Genomic DNA, 20,168 nt, shown 5'->3' with positions numbered 1-20,168 from the left:
ATATAAATTATTGCTAATAATTGAAAAATAATAAGAAAATATATTGATATAAGTGTTATTTTAAAGTTAAAACAAGAAAAATATATTGATTTAGTGGTAGAGCATATTACCTATAGACCAAAGGGTCCTTGGTTTAACTCTTGTTTGGTGCAAAATTTTGTTTTTTTAGATTTATTTGTTAACTAAATAAAATTAATTTGCATTTAAACTCTCTAATTTTGGTGAGGGACTAAAATAGATCTTCACTATTTTATTAAATTATACTTGTCAATTAATTTAATACAACAATCAATTATTTTAGTTTCCTTATTCTTGTCAAAAGTGTCTTATTATTAAGGAAAAAGTAGTAGTATTTTATTACAAATTTTTTAATAAGTTTGCAAACAAGATTAAAAACTTATAAAACTTACAAAAACTTAAAAACTTATTAACATTTAAATTGAATGACATATTCAAAAAAGTTGTGTTCTAAATAAATAACATTTTTAATATTCAGTACAATTATATTTAATTGTGTCAATTAATTTGCATTATTTTGAATTTAGTATTTGTTTTTGTATTTATGATAAATATAAGTGCATAAAAATATATAAGAAAAATATAAAAAAATTTAAATTGACATAATTTTCTTAATCTGCATTAAATAATTACTTATATCACTTATTTTAAAATGATAGATTAAATAATATGATAGAGATCTCAAAAAAATATATGAAATTTATAATTATAAATAAAATGGTTATTTTTCAATAAAAATTAAAGTGCGTATATAACATGATAAAAAGAAAAATATTGATTAATCTTTTTTTTCTTCTTAATGATGAAAAAAGAGTCACTAAAAAACCCAACAATCTCACATAAAAATAATATTAGCTCTACCTAATAGAAAAAAAATACTAGTACAACAATTAGGAACCACATCAAAATAGTGAGTTAATATATATTAAGACAATAAAACCCATTTAATTAAAGCATCTGCCAATTTATTTGTTTCATCCAAGACAATATCAATCTTGATTGCTTCGACGATAATTCTAGAAAAATTGAAAAATATTTGACATATTCTCGATAATTCAGTTGAGTTAATGTTGCAGAAATAACCGATTACAATGTGCAGATTTAAAATTGTAACATTCTATTTATTTATGATTTTATATATATTGGACTAAATTATAATCATTAAAATATTAAAAAGAAACATATTAGAATACACAAGAAATAGTAGTGTTTATGAAAAAATAAAAAAGTTGATTAAGTTATCAATAAAAAAAAGACAATTTTTTTTATATGGTCTTCTTTTCAAATGAATCAATTTGTTCTAAGGAAATTTCTTTATTCATCCCCATAATCTTCTTGGGCACCCGCTGCGAATTTCTCAGAAAGTCCCTATATTTTGGAGATACATCTCCAAAATTTTTTTTTTTTCTGAAAAAAAGTTAATTTCGGAAGTGCACTTCCGAAAACACGAAAAAAAAAAGTCTTTGGAGAGGGGTGTCTGCGGAGATGCATATTCAAAATATTTCAAGACCAAATTGGTCTTGGAATGTTTCGGATATACACTTCCGAAAAAATTCAATAATTATTAAAAAAATTAAAATAAGGTGAATCAATACAATTAATAGGTATAAAATCAAGGTGAATCAATAAAATGGAGATGAATCAATAAACTCAAGGTGAATCAAAATTTCCTAAACAATTTTAAAGTTAAAAATTATTTTACTAACTTATATAAATTAAAAAAAATTTAATTTTATAAGTAAATTTTGAATTATATGAAATTAAATATAAAATTTATTCATTAAATAAAATTAAGACAATTTTTTTTTAAATTTTTTTAAGCTAAATGAAAAATTATAATTCATTTTTAATTATGAAAAATAATTTTTTTATCACTATTATTATTATTATTATCATCATTAGTTTTACTTGATCTCTTTCAATATTATTATCAACCGTAGAAACATGAATTGAAATTATTCGTAACTACATTTTAATAATTCGAATTATTTTAAATTTTTTATAATTGAAATTATTTTAATTATTTTAATTAAAATTATTTTAAATTTTAAAATATGAATTAGAATAGAAATATATAATAATTATTATTCATAACTAATAAATTATATCAAAATATATAATTATTATTATTCATTACTCATGATTAATATTCCAAAATTTTTAATTTTTGGGATTTTTAATTTTTTTTTGGTTTTTTCGATCTCCGAATTAATAAAAATCCCAATTTTTAAATTTTTTTGGGCGAAATCTAAAAAAATCTAAAAAAAAAATACAAGATACATCTCCGAAGCAGGGACATCTCGGAGGTTTTGTTAGGGGTCACCCCATAGGAGGTGGATAAATTTTTTTTCTTGTTCTAATCAAACATTGCTTCTCTCTAAATAATTTGTACATGTTTTAAAAATTGAATACATGTTTATTGCAACTATGTGAATACACACTGTCTAAGAAAAAAACAAGTGAGTAGTCACAAACCAAGATAAGGTAGCGTGCATTATTTGACATCTGTTGCAGATTTCGATTCTATGGATAAAAGCAATCAATCATAATGAACACCTTTAAAATCATTAATTAATATCATTTTTCAATCAAGTAATTGTACACATGGCCAACGTGGATTTAGACTTTAAAGTTTTAAATATTATTTTAAAAATTAGACCGGTCATCAAATTGGTGAGAGTATTGAATTACTGATTTATTGGTCGGACTATTGAATCATTAGTCGAACCACATGATCAAACCAGATTAAATCAAATACTGTAACTTGATTTAATAGATCTATCATTATGACAAAACTATATAAATATAAAACCGATCGAAACAGATCATTTAATCTCTAAAAAAAATATAACTAACACTTAAATTTTTTAAAAATATCATATCATAAATTTACTAAATTCTAATTCATAAACTAAATTCAACGACGACAAATTTCAAAAACAGAAACAAAATAACATTAATGACCTATATGAAAAGCTTATAGAGCTTATTAACCGAAAATCAATTCAACAAAGAATCATAAAACAACAACAAATCTCAAAACGTTTAATAGAAATATTATATGTTACAAAGAGTCATATTGCAATAGTAACATTATAAAAGAACAAAAGTATATAACAAATTTGATATAATAGAACAAATTTGGTATAGTAGGACAATAGAAAAAATTTGGTATAATAGAAAAAAATTTGGTATAATAGAACACTATAATAAAACAATACAAATTTCTATATGTTACAAAGTCTAATAGTAACCTATATAAAGAACAACACTAAGTCTAACAGTAATCATATTGCAATCAAAAGAACAGCACAACCAAGTATTCAACAATTTAATCATGCAATTAAAAAAAAGCAATTGAATCGGACGGTTTACGGAAACTGCCGATTTTATGGTTTTGATCGGTTCAGTCCGGTTTACGCCAGTTTGAAGACAAACACGATTCAACTAGTGAACCAAGCCGATCATTGGTCCAGTTTATGGTCCAACCGACTGGTCTGATCCTATTTATACAACACTGATTTTAAGAATAAATGTTGTCTTCACAAAATTTTTAAAAAAGAAATAATTTTTTTTATAAGAAAATAACTATATTAATATAACTAGATATCAAATGTTAATAGTACAAATAAAAGGGGATCAACCACACTCGTACCGAACAACCAATACAACAACAACAAAATAAAACAACAACTTGTCTAAAAAACACCAACATTACAAGATTAAAACATATTCAAAGAGAACAAAAAGCAAAAAAAAAAAAAAGAAGCAAAAACCAAGAGCACCGGAGAGAAGCACAAGCTAGATCTCCCCAACCAAAGATCCGCGAATAAGAAAAAGGCACCAATTTTCGGTGAGCAGTAAGAACATACCAGAAGGAAATCAAAGACATTCAAGCTGCTATTGGCTCAGATACTTGATAAGGTTATCGAGTCAGGCTAAGAAAACACGTGAATTTCCCATAGAACTATCAAGATATCATTTCCAAGGCAAAATAATACTCAAATCTGCCATGTCCTTCGCTAACACCAATTTACTTGAAAACAATATATCATTAAGAGATTTCTAGATTGACAAGACCACAACATGCCATATCATACTACACCCCTAAGAATATATGTACTGCTAAGAGTGAGAAACATCTGAAAAAGGGGTCAGAGAATCCATTGGTATAGCTACATACCACCACAACCAACTAAATGTAATATACCAGACATATATTACTACATTGCAAGTCACAAAAAGGTGTGAGGATGACTCTAGAAACCTCGAGCAAAAATTGCAAAAGCACCCTCTAGTCTAATGAATACCCCCCTATTTAGTAGGTTTTTTCTGGTAGAAACCTATCTTAAAGTAGTTGCTAACTACCTTAGATACAAGTGAGAATTGACTCCAATAACAAGACCTACCTTAAAGTAGTTGAGGATATTTCTTTCGATATTGCTTCTTTCATCCACGGATCTTGGTCGGTTAATATAGTTCTCAGTGGCTTCTTCATTACAGCTATAAAAGTCTATAAAAAGGATAAAATAAAAAATTAAAGAAAATGGGTAACATAATAAAATTTTATAGAAAAAAAAGCAAGAACTACCTTCATTAACCAACGAAATACAGACATTGTTTCATTCTGTAAAAGTGTACATCCAAAAAGTATAGTCTTTCCATGGTTACTACTAAAAAATTCGCTTTTAGTGACCGAATTAGAGACCGAAAATGCTTAAAAATCGGTCACTAAAACGTTTAGTGACAGATTTAGAGACCATTATTTTTCGGTTGGAAAAGTGCTAGTCGCTAAGCATTTGCGACGAATTTAGTGACCGAAATTTGTGACCGAATTCAGTGACCGATTTAGAGACCGATTTTAGTGTTCTTTTTCATAAAATAAAATCAAAAGTTGTGATACCTAGGAATCGAACTTGTGACATCCGCATATTTTAAGAAGAACTTACCACTACACCACTTTACATCTATTGTTATATTTTATATTTAAACATATAGTTTTTTACAAATATATTATATGTTAAAACAATAAAAAATATGAAAATTTTATGAAAAATTAAAAATTGAAAGAGAATTAAAATCTTTAAAAAAATGGAAAGGAAATAATAATATAATAAAGAGGATTAAAAATAAATAAAAAAACAATAAATATTAGTGACTGAAATTTCGGTCTCTAATTTATATATATAAATTCAATTGCATAAAAAAAATATTTTTTGTGACCGATTTAGTGACCTCTTAAAATTTGCTCATGAATATCAAATTTTGGTGGCTAATTCGGTCACTACAGTGACTGAAATTTCGGTCACTAAGTTTTGGTCTCTAAATCGGTGGCTAATGTATTTTAGTGACCGATTTAGTGACCTATTAAGATTGGCTCATGAATATCATATTCCGGTGGCTAATTCGGTCACTACAGTGACCAAAATTTTTTGGTCACTAAATCGGTCACTAAAAGCGAATTTTCTAGTAGTGTTATTCATACACCCACACAAATTCTAAACGGGTATTACATAAGAATTTACCTTGTATGTAATATCAAATACAACAACATCACCATATTTTTTGTACAAATCAAAGCAAGAAGCAGGGGACCAAAAAATATGCACTAGCCTTTTTTCTTCATCAAGTGTATAAGTATATTGAAACTTAGAGTAACTCTTTTTTACATTCTCACAATACTTTAAAAGATGAATAGCATCAATTTCTTTCAAATTTTTTATTGGATTTCAAAAAAAAGAATGTGAATGTCTTTTTCAATAAATGGGAGATATCCATGCTTCACATTATTCTCTAACTCTAAGACACACATTATGTTATGAATGAGATTGAAAATTGGAGGGAAGTGAGGTTAGGATAGTGATACATGTGAGAAAGGTCATTGATCAAAGGTTGGCATTTGGTTATTGGTGATTCGTGTGAGAAAGGTTATTGAACAAAGTTTGGGTTCCATTTGTGTTGTATTTGCTTGAAGTGATTTTGTGTTAGTTGCTTTGAAATGAGTTTGTTTTGAGGGTGAAAACCGTGTGTTTTGGAGGTAGTCCCAATTTGATGGTGAATGTTTATGTATGCTATGTTTTTGTGTATGATGCTACTGCTTAATATTTATGTTTGTGATGAATTGAATGATATGGGATGCTGATGATGGCAATAGAGCATGATGGAGTGAAGAAAGGCATGAAGATGATGAGGCTTAGGTACAAGGTTTGAAGGATGATGGATGGAATGTAGAAGATGATGAATGCATCTTTATTTTCCTTTTTTTATCTTTGATCTAATATGTATGTAATGTATTATTACACAAAATGTGATGAAGAAGATGAATGTGCCATATTGGCGGCACAGAAAACAATTTGAATATTGAGTATGAATGTTCACCTTTTACAATAACCTAACTGGGCTTATATATATACAACAGGGCCATCTTTGAGGGCGTACAAGGCGGGCTACCGCATAGGGCCTCCAGTTAAATTGTAAGTAAATAGGGCCTCATAAATCTTAGCCACTATTAACATGGGGTTAAATAGGGCCTCTAATTATTTGTTCATGGTTGAATCATGACTAACCTACACAGAGCCTCCAAAAAATTGAGACGGCCCTGATATACAATATAGGTAACAACCTAGTATACTAGATAAAGCCCAAATGGGTAAAATACAAAAGGCCCAATATAATCTAATACCCCTCCTTAAACTTGGGGTATATGGAATATAGTCCTAGCTTAGAAATGTTATCAGAAAATGGTTTCAAGTCTAACGGTTTTGTAAAAATATCGGCTAGCTGTTGAGATGAAGGAACATGCAAGAGACAAAATAAATGTTGATGAAGCTTCCCTCGTACGAAGTGGCAGTCTAGGTCAATATGTTTGGTGCGTTCGTGAAAAGATAAATTGTTTGCTATGTGTATTGTTGAGGCATTGTCGCAGTACAGAACATCAGGGGTGGTGAACGGTATGCAAAGTTCGGTCAGGAGGTTAGTGAGCCATTGAAGTTCACAAACAGTGGAGGCCATGGAGCGGCATTCGGCTTTAGTGGAGCTGCGAGATAAAGTGGCTTGTTTCCTGGATTTCTAGGAAATAAGTGATTCTCCTAAGTAGATGCAGTAGCCATTCACAGATTTACGAGTTTCTAGGCATGTGACCCAGTCTGAATCAGAAAAAGCTTTGAGTTGAAGAGTTGATTTGGTAGGAAACAAGATGCCTTGGGCTGGGGATGCTTTGATTCATGTGTTGACTTAGCTGTTGGACGACATAGGATATGTCGGGTCTTGTGTTGAGGAGGTATATGAGTTGACCAACTAATCTCCTATATTGCGTGGGATCTTCTAATGGTGTGCCATCAGTTGATTGCAGTCTTATGTCGCGAGCCATAGGTGTAGAGGATGGTTTTCAACCCATCATTCTAGTTGTAGCAAGCAGGTCCAGTGTGTATTTTCTATGAAAGATATTGACTCCATTGCTGTTGCGAGCCAATTCCAATCCCAAGAAATATTTCATATGTTTAAGGTCTTTAATATGAAAATGATGCTGCAAAGATTGTTTGATATTGTTGATGATTTCTAAGTTGTTTCCTACAAGGAGGATGTCATCAACATAAATCAGAATAAATGTAAATGAATGTTTGGAATTATGGATGAATAATGAATGATCAGAAGTGCATTGACTGAAATCATTGGTCAGCAAAACAGTGGAGAGCTTCTCTAACCATTGCCTGCTGGATTGTTTCAATCCATAGATGGATTTGAGAAGTCTGCACACTTGGTTTGGATGAGTGAGTGTCATGCCTTTAGGTAGAGACATGTAGAATTCTTCATCCAAAGTTCCATGTAAAAAAGCATTATGAACATCAAGTTGAAATAAATGCAAATTCAAAGAAGCAGCAAGAGATAGGATGAGTCTTACAGTAGTCAATTTTGCAACAGGTGAGAAAGTTTCAAAGTAATCAATACCTTGGATTTGATTGAAGCCTTGGGCTACTAACCTTGCTTTGTGCCTTTCTATAGTGCCATTGGAATGAAGTTTTGTTTTGTAGACCCATTTATAACCTATTGCTTTCTTACCTTTGGAAAGAGTAATTAATTCCCAAGTCTGATTTTCTACTAAAGCAGTGATTTCATCATGCATAGCCTGAATCCATTTAGGATGTAGGCTGGCTTGTTTATAGTTACTAGGTGTAGAATCAGTCGTAATAGCAGAAATGTAAGCAAAAAAGGCAGGAGATATTTGAGAGTAAGAAATATATTTTGAAATGTCATATAAAGTAGATGAATAAATAACATTGCAAGGTGCAATGTTGGTATGTTTTTCTTGTGTTTCATCGGAAGTAGGAGCATCCATGGATTATAATGGTATAGGAGAATCTTGTTGTATTGTTTCAGGTTCATGATGGATTGGAGCGGCAGAGTCATGCTGCAGCTGAGTTATGTGTTGGGAAGGTAAATGCTCAAAAAGAAAGGGGATGGTGGAAGTATGATTATCAAGAGGTGGTATGTGGGAATATGTAGTGTGAGGTACATAGGGAAAAACATCCTCATGAAACTTTCAGTTCCTAGATATGAATATGGATATAGTTTGTAAGTAAAAAAGGAGGTAACCTTTAATCCCAATAGGAAAACCTAAGACTAGACTCTTAATGTCTCTAGGATCAAGATTATCTCTTTGTCTTGAAATGGTAGAAGCATTAGTAAGACATCCAAAAATTTTAAGGTCATTGTAGCATAGGTCTGTTTTGAAAAGCAGTTGATAAGGAGTTTTGTGTTTAAGCAGTGGACTGCAAATCCTGTTTATCAAAAAGGTAGCATGACACAAAGCATATGACTAGAAACATTTGGGAAGGTTAGCATGAAAAAGAAGAGATCTAGTGACATTTAAGAGGTGCCTATGTTTTCTTTCTACTGTTGAGTTTTGTTGTGGTGTTTCCACACAACTCCTTTGATGAAGTATACCAAGTGAAGCATAATAAGAGGGCATTATAAATTCAATGTCATTGTCACTTCTAAGGGTTTTAATGCTGCAAGAAAACTGGTTTTTACAATAAGCAAGGAAATTTTAATGTGCAGTCTAGTTTTTGATTTATTATGCTTGAGAACAGTCCAGGTTTATCTAGAATAATCATCAACAATAGTTAGGAAATAGTGATAATGAACCAAAGAGGGATTAGAAATAGGCACCCATATGTCCATATGCACAAGTTGAAAGCAATGAGTAGAAAATGAATTACTTGTAGGAAACGACAATTTAGTTTGCTTAGCCAAATGGCAAGTATTACAAGTAGAATATTTATAATGTTTGATTACAGGAAATTGTTTAGACATTAAGTGTAAAACTTCTAAAGATCGGTGTCCGAAACGATGGTTCCATAGAGTATAAGAGCATTGAGTAGATTGCTTAAGACTAATGGATTGCAGTTAACTGTGTGAATAGGTAATCTGTCCAATATGTAGAGACTATGTTGCTGAATCACTTGCCCAATCATTTGCGTGGTAGACACATCCTGAATGAAACAGGAATTGTGTAAGAAAGTGATTGTGTAAGGTGATGTGCTACATAGTTTGGATATGGAGATTAGACTAAAATGGAAAGCTGGCTTATAAAAAAATCATGCAATTGAAATTTATCATCAAATATAATAGAGCTAGAGAATTTTGCATACAGTTTGGTACCATTAGGCAAGTGAATATTAACACAGGTGATATGTTCGAGGGTTGAAAAATGTTGAATAAAAGGAAAAACATGGTATGAAGCACCAGAGTCCAAGATCCATGAGGAGGTATTATGAAAAGGATTACCTATAGGGACAATACCTGAGATGATTTCTGCATCTGTTGTGCTGGTCTTGGTTTGTTGGTTGTTTTTCCTTGATTGTTGAAGTAAGAGTAACAAATGTTGATAATCTTCTTTAGATATGGAAAGTTCTTTCTCTGGAACAGCAACGGGCTTTGATTCAGAATGAGTCTTTGAGTTCTTTGAACGATATCTAGGAGGGAAACCGTGCTTGATGTAGCAGTTATCAATGGTATGGTTGGTCTTGCTGCAGTTGGTGCAAAGCATAGGGGTCTTGGAAGGAGCTTTCCCTTTAGGCTTGTTGTGAGAATTTGCATAGAGAATAGCCGGTGTGGTGGAAGGAGCAGATGTGGATTGTACTTGTTGTTGTGCTATCAAGGAGTAAACCTTACTGATGCTAGGGAGAGGATCAAGAAGCAATATCTGGGTACGAATATTGTGATAATTGTCGTTTAGACCTTTGAGGAAGCAGGAAACGTACTCCATATGTTTGTAATTGCGCACAACTTTGGCTAGGTCACAGGTGCAGGGTGTAGGGCATGAACACGAAGGTGTAGGTCGTAAATCCTCGAGTTCGTCCCATAGGATTTTCATATCAGTGAAGTATGTTGATAAGGAGCGATCTCCTTCTTGAATATAATGCAAATCACGAAGAAGATCTGAAAACGAAAGTGATTACCTTTCGTGAATCTTTCTCTGAGAACTTCCCAGAGGTCGAATGTCGAGTCAAAGCAAATGGTGCTTTGTGCGATGTGTGGAGAAAGCGTGCGATTGATCCATGAAAGAACCATGTTGTTAGCGTGATCCCAAAGTTCAAAATCGGGATCAGTGGAAGAGGGTTTGGGAAGACCGCCATTGATGAACGAGAGTTTGTTCTTGAAGGTCAAAGCGCAACACATTGATTTACTCCAATTGTGGTAATTCAGAAATATCGAAATTCAGAAATTTGATTGCCCAATAGACTTTTTCAGCATGGAACACTCAACATCACACTTCCTTGGATCATCATATCCTTTCAAGCCAATTATTTTCTTGCTTACTATTTTCTAAATAACTTTAAAAACCATGTTACTCTCTCAAAACCATTGTGATAAACAAAAATAAAAAGAAAATCAATGTAAAAGTACTACCTGGCTAAAAGAGATATATAAAACATAGTGGTAGGTTCAAAGACTATTATCAATTTTAAGGAGGTGCAATTAGTATCTTTCTCTATCATATATTATTAATTGTTTACTTTTGGTTTGACTCCTTGAAGTGGATCATAGGTCATAGTCTTTTAAAAATCTTAACTACTTGTGTAACGTTTGTGATGACAAAATTTTTAAAGTTTTTTGAAGCAACATCTATATTATTTTTTATTTTGCAATCCAATATTTAAATTAGCTATAGAATATCTATCATAATTGTTTTTAAATAAAAAAAATGATTTTTTCTTTACCCACCTCCCTATGGGGTCACCCCAGCGAAAACCCCATTTTACCCCGCTTCGGAAATGCATTTCCGAAATATTTTTTTTTCTAAATTTTTCTAGACTTCGGAAGTGCATTTCCGAAAAAATCCCAAAAATTGGGATTTTGACTAATTCGGAGATGCATCTCCGAAACAACAAAAAAAAATCTAAAAAAATCCCAAAAATTAATTTTAGAATATTAATTAATTCAATTATCATAAATTTGATATAATTTATGAGTAATGAATAATAATAATAATTATATATTTTGATATAATTTATGAGTTATGAATAATAATTATTATATATTTCTATTTTGATTCATATTTTAAAATTTAAAATAATTTTAATTAAAATAATTAAAATAATTTCACTTACAATGAGTTATAATTTTTTATTTATATTTTATATATTTATAATAATTATTATATATTTATATATTTACAAAAATAATTTAAAAAAATGAGTGTTTTAATTTATATATTTATATAATAATTATAATAATTATTATATATTTATAAAAATTATTATATATTTATATAATAATTATTATATATTAATTATAAATATATTTATACATTTATATAATAAATATAAAAATTAAAACAATGAGTGTTTTAATTTATAATATATATATTATATTTATATTTATATATTATATTTATATTTATATATTATATTTAATTTTAAATAATTCAAAATTTACTTATGAAATTAAGATGTTTTTGATTTATATAAGTTAGTAAAATAATTTTTAACTTTAAAATTGTTTAGGAAATTTTATACCTATTAATTGTATTGATTCACCTTGATTTTATACCTATTAATTGTATTGATTTACCTTGATTTTAATTTTTTAATAATTATTGAATTCTTTCGGAAGTGTATATCCGAAACATTCCAAGACCAATTTGGTCTTGGAATATTTCGGAAGTGTATATCCGAAGACACCCCCTTCCAAAAAAAATTCGGAAGTGTATATCCGAAGACACCCCCTCCCAAAAAAAAGGTGTTTTCGGAAATGCATTTCCGAAAACCCAAAAAAGGGGTGTTTTCGGAAATGCATCTCCGAAAACACCTTTTTTTTCGTATTTTCGGAAGTGCATTTCCGAAATAAGACAAATTTTGAAAAAAAAAAAATAAGCGTTTCAGAAATGCATTTCCGAAGTGAGGGTATTTTGAGTTTTTCACCAGAGGTGACCAAGAAAAGAGGGAGGTGGATAATGAAATTTCCAAAAAAAATATAGACATAAAACCAATGAACATTCATCATTTGAAATACATTAGGATTATATGTTTAGATCGGACAACATAGAATTGCTTTGAAAGACACAAATACAACAAATAAACATGAATACATACACATAATTGTGTACATACAAACACAAATACAAATACAATTATTTAAGACAATCAAAATACAAACACATACATGAATTTAAACTTTTGCTAAGTTCAATTGATTAGTTAGGAACACGAAAGTAAAGTGGAATGTGATTGTCTTTGTTTGGAGGTGAATCCCAAACAGAGAAAGCACTTGAAGAGTTCAACCACTTATTTGTCATTTTTGGATGGTGGCGATCAATAACATCTTTTAAACTCTCAGTTGTGTTCACCCATTCCAAACCTTTTTTGGTGTATGTCTCTTCATTGAAGTTGCTTGTAAAAAATCTATCAGCTTCCAATCTCCTGTAATGTGTAATAAAGTTCAACCAAATTGAATATAATATTGAGTTAAAATATTCTATTTCTAAAATTGAGTATTTCTAATAGTATAAATATGTATTTCTGATAAATAGTAAAAAATAATATAATTGTTTAGACTTCAATGAAATAAAATTTTAGTTGTTATTACCTAGATGCCATGAGAAGGAATATCACAAAAGCAGTCTCACTAATTGCAAAACCCTTTATCTTTTTCTCTGCCATGAGACCTACTAGCACATCAAGCTCCTCAACATCATTTCCATATACCTCTTTCAATACTTTAATTGCTTCCTTATCATCTGTTAAATCTTCCCATTTAGAAATAGGTATCAACAATAGTCCTCTTCTGAATTGGTTATATCTTGCTACATTCCTCTCTCTATCCCTGTAAACTGCATAGTTTATCATATCAAATTACAATGTCAGTTCCATGACACTTAGACACAAAATGACAAAAATAAGAAAAAGTCTTAGAATTAGAAGTTGTGATTCATATATCTTACTTTCAAGAGCAGCCAAGTCCACATGATCAGATCTTTCTGTGCCATCTATGTTATGTGGTATTAGGTTTCTGAGCCATGATGGATAGTTCCAAAGTTCTAAGGCTCCACAAGCTTGATGACCCATTGATACTAATTGTTTTGCAACTCCTATCTCCAACAAGGTCTTTTCTCCTTGTAGTCCAATCAACTCATTCATTGGAACCCTAGATAATACAAAACAAAAGGATTAGAGAGTGAATTTGTAATCTTTCCAATATTGCTATATTTTGAAGAAAGAAGCTATGATGATGTAAAACCATTAATTTCCATACTCTTTGATTAATGGTGGAGATTTGTTTTGTCCAGGAGTGGCAGATATGTCTCTTAAATGCAGTGAATCAGGTAGAAGTGGATGCATTCTATAGACAGAAGTAAATTCTTCAGTTAAAGAGTATGGAACACCATGATTTTCTGATCTCTTCAAGCCCACCAATCCACCCAAGATGGCTCCTCCAACATGTCCAAATGTGTCCTTGAATTTCTTTCCCAATAGTCCATACCTAAAACCAAATTGAACTTTTTAGCAATCAAACCAAAATATTAATATTTATAACTAATCATAAACTTATTTCAAAATTATAGAAAATATATATCTTAATTAGTTCATCTATAATATCTCAATTCATCTTACCAATTGGTTCTCATGGCTGCCAGCAAAGTGTCAGTTTTAAGAAGCTCGACAGTCCAATCTATAGTGTGAATCTTTGCAATCACAGCTGAAGTTACTAATCTAGCATGACGATAAAGATCTTCATCTTCCAAGTCTGGATTTTCCTTCTAATAAAGTACAATATGGAAAAAAAAAATATGTATTAGTTTTTTATATATAACTATATCATCAACATTTTGGTCTAGAGTAACTAATTAAAGGATATATCTAATGGATATATAACATGTATACCTTGATCGCATCACAAACAGCATTGTGTTCTTGAACAAAAAGTGTCTGCAAAGTTGTGACACCAGCCCAACTGTTGCGAATGTCACCTGAAATTGCAGTTCCATCTTCGTTATGAAGAAGATGACCTTCCTTTGATATTTTTAGCTTCCCATCTTTAAAAGTCCTCACTTTGTTCAAAACTTCTTGATTGCTTCCATATATCACACTTCCGTCCCTTTTATCATAAACATATACTCATGTTATGTGTAAGTTAACTTAAATAGTCAGAGTACATATCATTAATTAAGTGTAATTATTTTTTTTTAAAATATTTTTTTAAAAAACGAGTTAAACCGAAGATCTCCGTCATCTCATCCCAATGCTTCGAGGATTCAAAATGCCACCCTCAAATTATATCTCGCACGTCCAATGATGGATGTTATTACTCATGTCCTCACAAATTTTTTTTGAAATTTATTTTCGTATTTATTGAAAATTTCAAGAAAATACCAGAAATTTCGAAATTCTCAATAATTTACAGCAGATTTCAAAATTTACTGGAAATTTCCAGTAATATAATACTCCCTCTGTCCCAAATTATAAGAGAAATTCTCTTTTTTGATTCATTGAATAATTAATGTATCTGGTCTATATGCAGACCAGATACATTAATTATTCAATGAATCTAAAAAGTGAATTTCTCTTATAATTTGGGACGGAGGGAGTATATTTTTTAAATTCATATAGAAAATTTGGCATGTTACCAGAAATTTTGGAAAATCTATTATAGATTTTTTTTTCCCTAATTAACCCCAAATTTAATCATAGACAATTTAAGATTAAGAAAATTTGAATGAATGTCGGATATAATTTAGGGGTGACATGTTAAATCAATCCTCTTTAGTCTTTTTAAATTTTGTTGATAAAGAAATACTTATATTATCTTATAAAGAGATTTCACATTAATAATTGGAGTTGAACTCAACTTTTCCATTGATAATCTTTTTAAAATGTAGTGTAATGTTGAATCTCCAATACTTTTCAGATATATAAACCATGACAAAGAGAATCAAACTTAATATACAATTATTTATAAAGTAATGATTAGTTTTTTAATCCTGCAATTGATGTTAGGAATATGATTTTGTCATAAAAATTGCAAGACTTAATTCTCAATTAACAATTCACTTTCTTTTCAACATTAAAAAAATTGCAATGTTCTCATTTCTGACTCAAACCCTTTTCCATTTTCAATTTTCTTACGTATTACCATGGAATACTCATCAAAGTAAAAGATAGTGATTGACCATCTCTTTTAAAAGAAAAATAAATAAACACATAAAAATAGTCTTACCACCATGGAGTACGAATGTTTGCATGTCCAGTCTTGATATCATAGAAGCCTGTTGAAATTTCTTTCGTTTTAAAGAATTTGAAAGATTTTAATGGACATTGACTTGCAACCTCACGTGGTGCACTCAGTTCAACCTATATATAGTAATAGCATTTAATATTTTCTGATGACATAAGTAATTAAGTATTTACTAAGAAAAGCCAAAGATGTAACGTGTAAAACTTTGTATGTATTTATTTTTAAATTGATGAAATCCATTTGAACCTGTTTAGTGTCCTCCAAATGGTCAATCCAATCATGTATCATAAATTGAATCCAAGAAGCTGCAATCACATTGAATTGTTTTCCTGTGTCCTTGTACGTTTTCCTCTCAAGAAGTTTTGTCACCACTACCATTGGATCTGGCTTCAACAACTACAAAAAACACATTATCAAACTATATATAATTTTTCAACTAAATTTTGTTTTCCCTTATGTTGAAATATAAATATTAAAAAAGGGTTAATAGTAATTCACCCCCTGTAATCTTAGCGAATTTTGCTTTTCCCCCTACCTACCTTTTGCCAAAACCTGCCTTTGGCAATGGTGGGGGTAAACCAAAACACGCTCATATTACAGGGGGTAAACTACTATTAACCCAACTAAAAAATACACTTTAGTCTGTGCCCAATTCTTCCAAATCTTAAAAAGTCCCTGCAAACCTTCTCAACCATGTCTTCTCTAACACCAGCCAAAGCTAAAAGATTAACATAAGTCGAACTAACGGAAAAGCCTCTAGTCGGGTCTGACTTCCATATTCAAATATCTTCCCTTTCACATCTAATCAATCCCGAAATAAGATCGAAAAATACCTCAAAAAATCTCCTCCTCCCTAACTAGAAAAGTTCGCCTCTATCTAAAATTCCAAACTCAATCATCCCCTACCCAAATACCAAAAGAACTCACCACCTAAAACTTAATTTCAAAATAAGAAATAATTTGGGAGACACACATGGATAGTCCCAACCAAAACATCATGTCAAAACGTGGTCTTTTGGCCGTCCCCGACTAACTTAACACAAGAGGAGTCAAATCAGTCAAACACTTAATCCCATAGAGACCTAAGGAGAGAAACATCTCTCCACCAATTGAATTACTAACCAAAATTAGATAAACAACAAACAAAATTGATTTTCAAACATTTTTGCATTTCCAACAATTAATAGTGAAGTTAAACCTAACTTCTTCTTTTTTTCACATCAATAATTTTTATTGTTCTTTCCTTATATCTAAATATAGCTAAATCTCAAAAAAAAAAAAAATCCAAAAAGTCAACTATTAAATACCCCCTCCGCTTTAAAATGATTGTTGTTTTACCTTGTTCTTCTGATCAACAGGGAGAATATTTCTGCCGAAGAAAGATCCTTGACTGCCAGCACCATCATTAAAAGGATCATTATATCTTCCATCAGCTGTTCTATATGGAAAATCAGATGGATTTGACCTAATTCCAACAGGTGTTGTTCCAACGTTCAAGAGATTGTATTCTTGATGAAGATGACGCCTTATGGCCAAGTACAATAGCCCTAAGAATACAGGCAAACGGTGCCATATTCCCAACTTGTCAATGGAATGCATAATCTGTACAAACCATGCAAAAAAAATAAAATAATGAAGTTAGAAGTCATGAGCATAATAAAGTTGAAATAATTAGTTAAAACAACAATTATGTATGTTATTTATAAAGAAACATGAATGAAAAATATAATATATATAGTTGATTTAGATGAAGAAAAGTAATTTTACAAAGAAGAGAAAGGCATCTATGATGGTCATTTTGGCCACTGCATCATGAAAATCTCCATGGATAGAATGTTTCACAACTCTTGAAATAAGAGTTTTAATGGGATCTGTTACTATAGACCACATGGTTTTGATTTGATACACAGATTAAATTTGATGAAATGTGAGTCTGATATTCTTCATATATAGGCTATATTTATATACGTAAAAGTGAGAGTTGAGAAGTCCATCTATGGCTGCCGAGAAAATGACCATTTTTATATTTTAATTAGAGAAAATGGATGGTGTACTGAAAGTTTAAATTATTTTTACACACTTAATCAATAACTATTCCGTCAAGTGAGACAATGAGTCTGTTTGGTAAGACTAATTTTTGAGCTTATAATTTATAAGCTAAAATGATAATTTAGACCTGTTTAATAACGGTCTTGTCATCACGAGCTTATAATTTATTTTGCTAGCTTATAACTTATTTTTCGGATGCTATTTCAAATAGCGTTTTAGCTTATAGCTTATCATTTTTTTCTTTTTTTTATCCTTATTTAAAAAAAAAAAACCACTTTTATCTTTTACAATTTATTTTAATTTAAAATAAAATAATTATGTATTAAATAACTTTTATGTCATTTTACATTTATAAGTTAGTTGAACAGATAAATTTACCAAACACTTCAATTAGCTTATCAGCTATCAGTCTCAACCATCAGCTATAAGCTATAAGTTATCGGTCATCAGCCATCAGCCATAAACTATAAACTATCAGCCAACCGCTATTTTTATCAAACAGACCCAGTAAATTTTAAATTATTTATCTGATTTGACACTTTAAAATACTCTAATTGGATGAATGTGTTATTAATGTTTAGTTTTGTTCAAAAGTTGGTACTCAATTTAGAAAGCAACTAATTTAAAAATTAATTCTTATATGTAGTCACAGATATTGAAATTAAAATCATAATAAAATTTTTTATTTATTGATCCAACATACTCTATACATGAACCAGAGATAGGTGGAAATCGAATGAACTTGAGTTCTCCAGCGGTCGAGTGAGATTTCAATGCGATGGAAAGACCCGCGGCATTAAAACTCCAACACATAAATTAGTAAATGAGTGAAAAAATAATTTGAGTGTATGAATGAATGAATACATATAATGAAGTGTAGTGTATTGTGCTATATATAAAGTGGTTAGTTAAAACAGTCTCCATGAGATTCGACGCCACATGTGTGTGGTTGTTAATCCGATTAAATAGTGAGGATTGTGCTGGAGGCTGGAGTCACGTGTCTTTTGTTGGGGTGAGGTCTCACATGCTTCAAGTTCTTTTTTATGTGGTGCTTGTTATTGGGCTCTTCATTGTGGGCCTTGTGAGGGACCTAAAACAGTTGTCCCCTAAGTCCTTGTTCATATTGATAAATGAGGGATTGTCGTGCATGTCTTTAATTCGAATTCCAACAAGAGGAAGTGGAAGAGCTATGATGGAACATCATCAGTAGAATTGGGAACATGCTCATTAATTACCTACCTTGTTATTAGCGACATTTAGCAAGGGAATCTAGACGTGTAGCCCTAATCCTCACAAAAATGATGCCTTCTTGTACTAGAGTATTATTACCAATATGAATTAAGACCTCGATCGTTGGTGGTGTAGCTCGCATTTCCTAATATTTATTATCATTGTGTTTCATACAATTGTCTTTGTTGTAGGATTTACGGCGAGTCCTGAAATTACACTACTACAAATAATACATTATATGACAAAACGTTCACCTCGGCCAACAAACATTATATGTCACATTTTAATTTTAAAAAATACTACATATTCCCTCAGTTGAGTTGGAAACCGAGGGAAAAGTATCCAAGAGACATGCCTTCGAATCCCAACAACTGCATTTTAGCACCTTTTATTTTATTTTAAATTGTTTTAAGACCTATTATCTCGGTTGAGCTGGAAACCAAGTGCAAAAGAATTGAGGGGACATGCCTTCGAATCTCACCAACTACATTTTAACACCTTTTAGTATTTTTTTTAATGACCTATTACCTTAGTTGAGCAGACAACCGAGGGGTAAAGAATTGAGGTAACATGTCTTCGAATCCCAGCAACTATATTTTATCACCTTTTAATTTTTTAAATTTTTTATGACCTATTACATCAATTGAGCTGACAACCGAGGGATAAAGTATAGTTGTATTTTAATGTTTTTTATTTTTTATTTATGAACTATTACCTTGATTGAGCTAGCAACCGAGGAGAATTTTTTTTTGTCTAATTTGATAAAAAATTAAGTAACAAAATCTTTCAGTAATCATGATCAAGACATTGCCACTATAACAAATAACGCTTTTCATGACGAAGTTTTCACGTCATTCACAAAAAATTGAGGTTTTATTCCAAGGTACGCCATATATATATATATATATATATATATATATATATATATATATATATATATATATATATATATATATATATATATATATATATATATATATATATATATATATATATATATATATATATATATATATTGTTGTCTCGATTATTTTAAAAACCAAGGTGATATACCATTCAGAACATGCTTTGAATCCCAGCTAATGCACTTTATATTTTTATTTGTTAACAACTGTAAAATAAATGATTTAACCTTT

At 30.4% G+C, this 20,168-nt stretch overlaps 1 protein-coding gene across 1 annotated transcript; it reads right to left on the bottom strand.

Moving 5' to 3' along the window:
• Positions 1–12,496: 12,496 nt before the first annotated feature.
• LOC131647275 (alpha-dioxygenase PIOX-like) lies at positions 12,497–17,695 on the bottom strand. Its single transcript, XM_058917184.1, has 10 exons — positions 17,521–17,695; positions 17,092–17,355; positions 16,000–16,149; positions 15,736–15,869; positions 14,403–14,616; positions 14,133–14,278; positions 13,774–14,001; positions 13,463–13,665; positions 13,108–13,351; positions 12,497–12,941 (listed from the first exon to the last, which is right to left on the bottom strand). Exons 1-10 carry the CDS (start codon positions 17,641–17,643, stop codon positions 12,716–12,718), a joined length of 1,932 nt encoding a protein of 643 aa, XP_058773167.1. The 5' UTR covers positions 17,644–17,695; the 3' UTR covers positions 12,497–12,715.
• Between the last annotated feature and the right edge of the window lie 2,473 nt (positions 17,696–20,168).

Source organism: Vicia villosa, linkage group LG2 (assembly GCF_029867415.1).
Source record: "Vicia villosa cultivar HV-30 ecotype Madison, WI linkage group LG2, Vvil1.0, whole genome shotgun sequence".
Lineage (NCBI taxonomy): Eukaryota > Viridiplantae > Streptophyta > Magnoliopsida > Fabales > Fabaceae > Vicia > Vicia villosa.
Note: the sequence above shows the minus strand (reverse complement) of the source record. Positions and strands in the feature narration are given on the sequence as shown.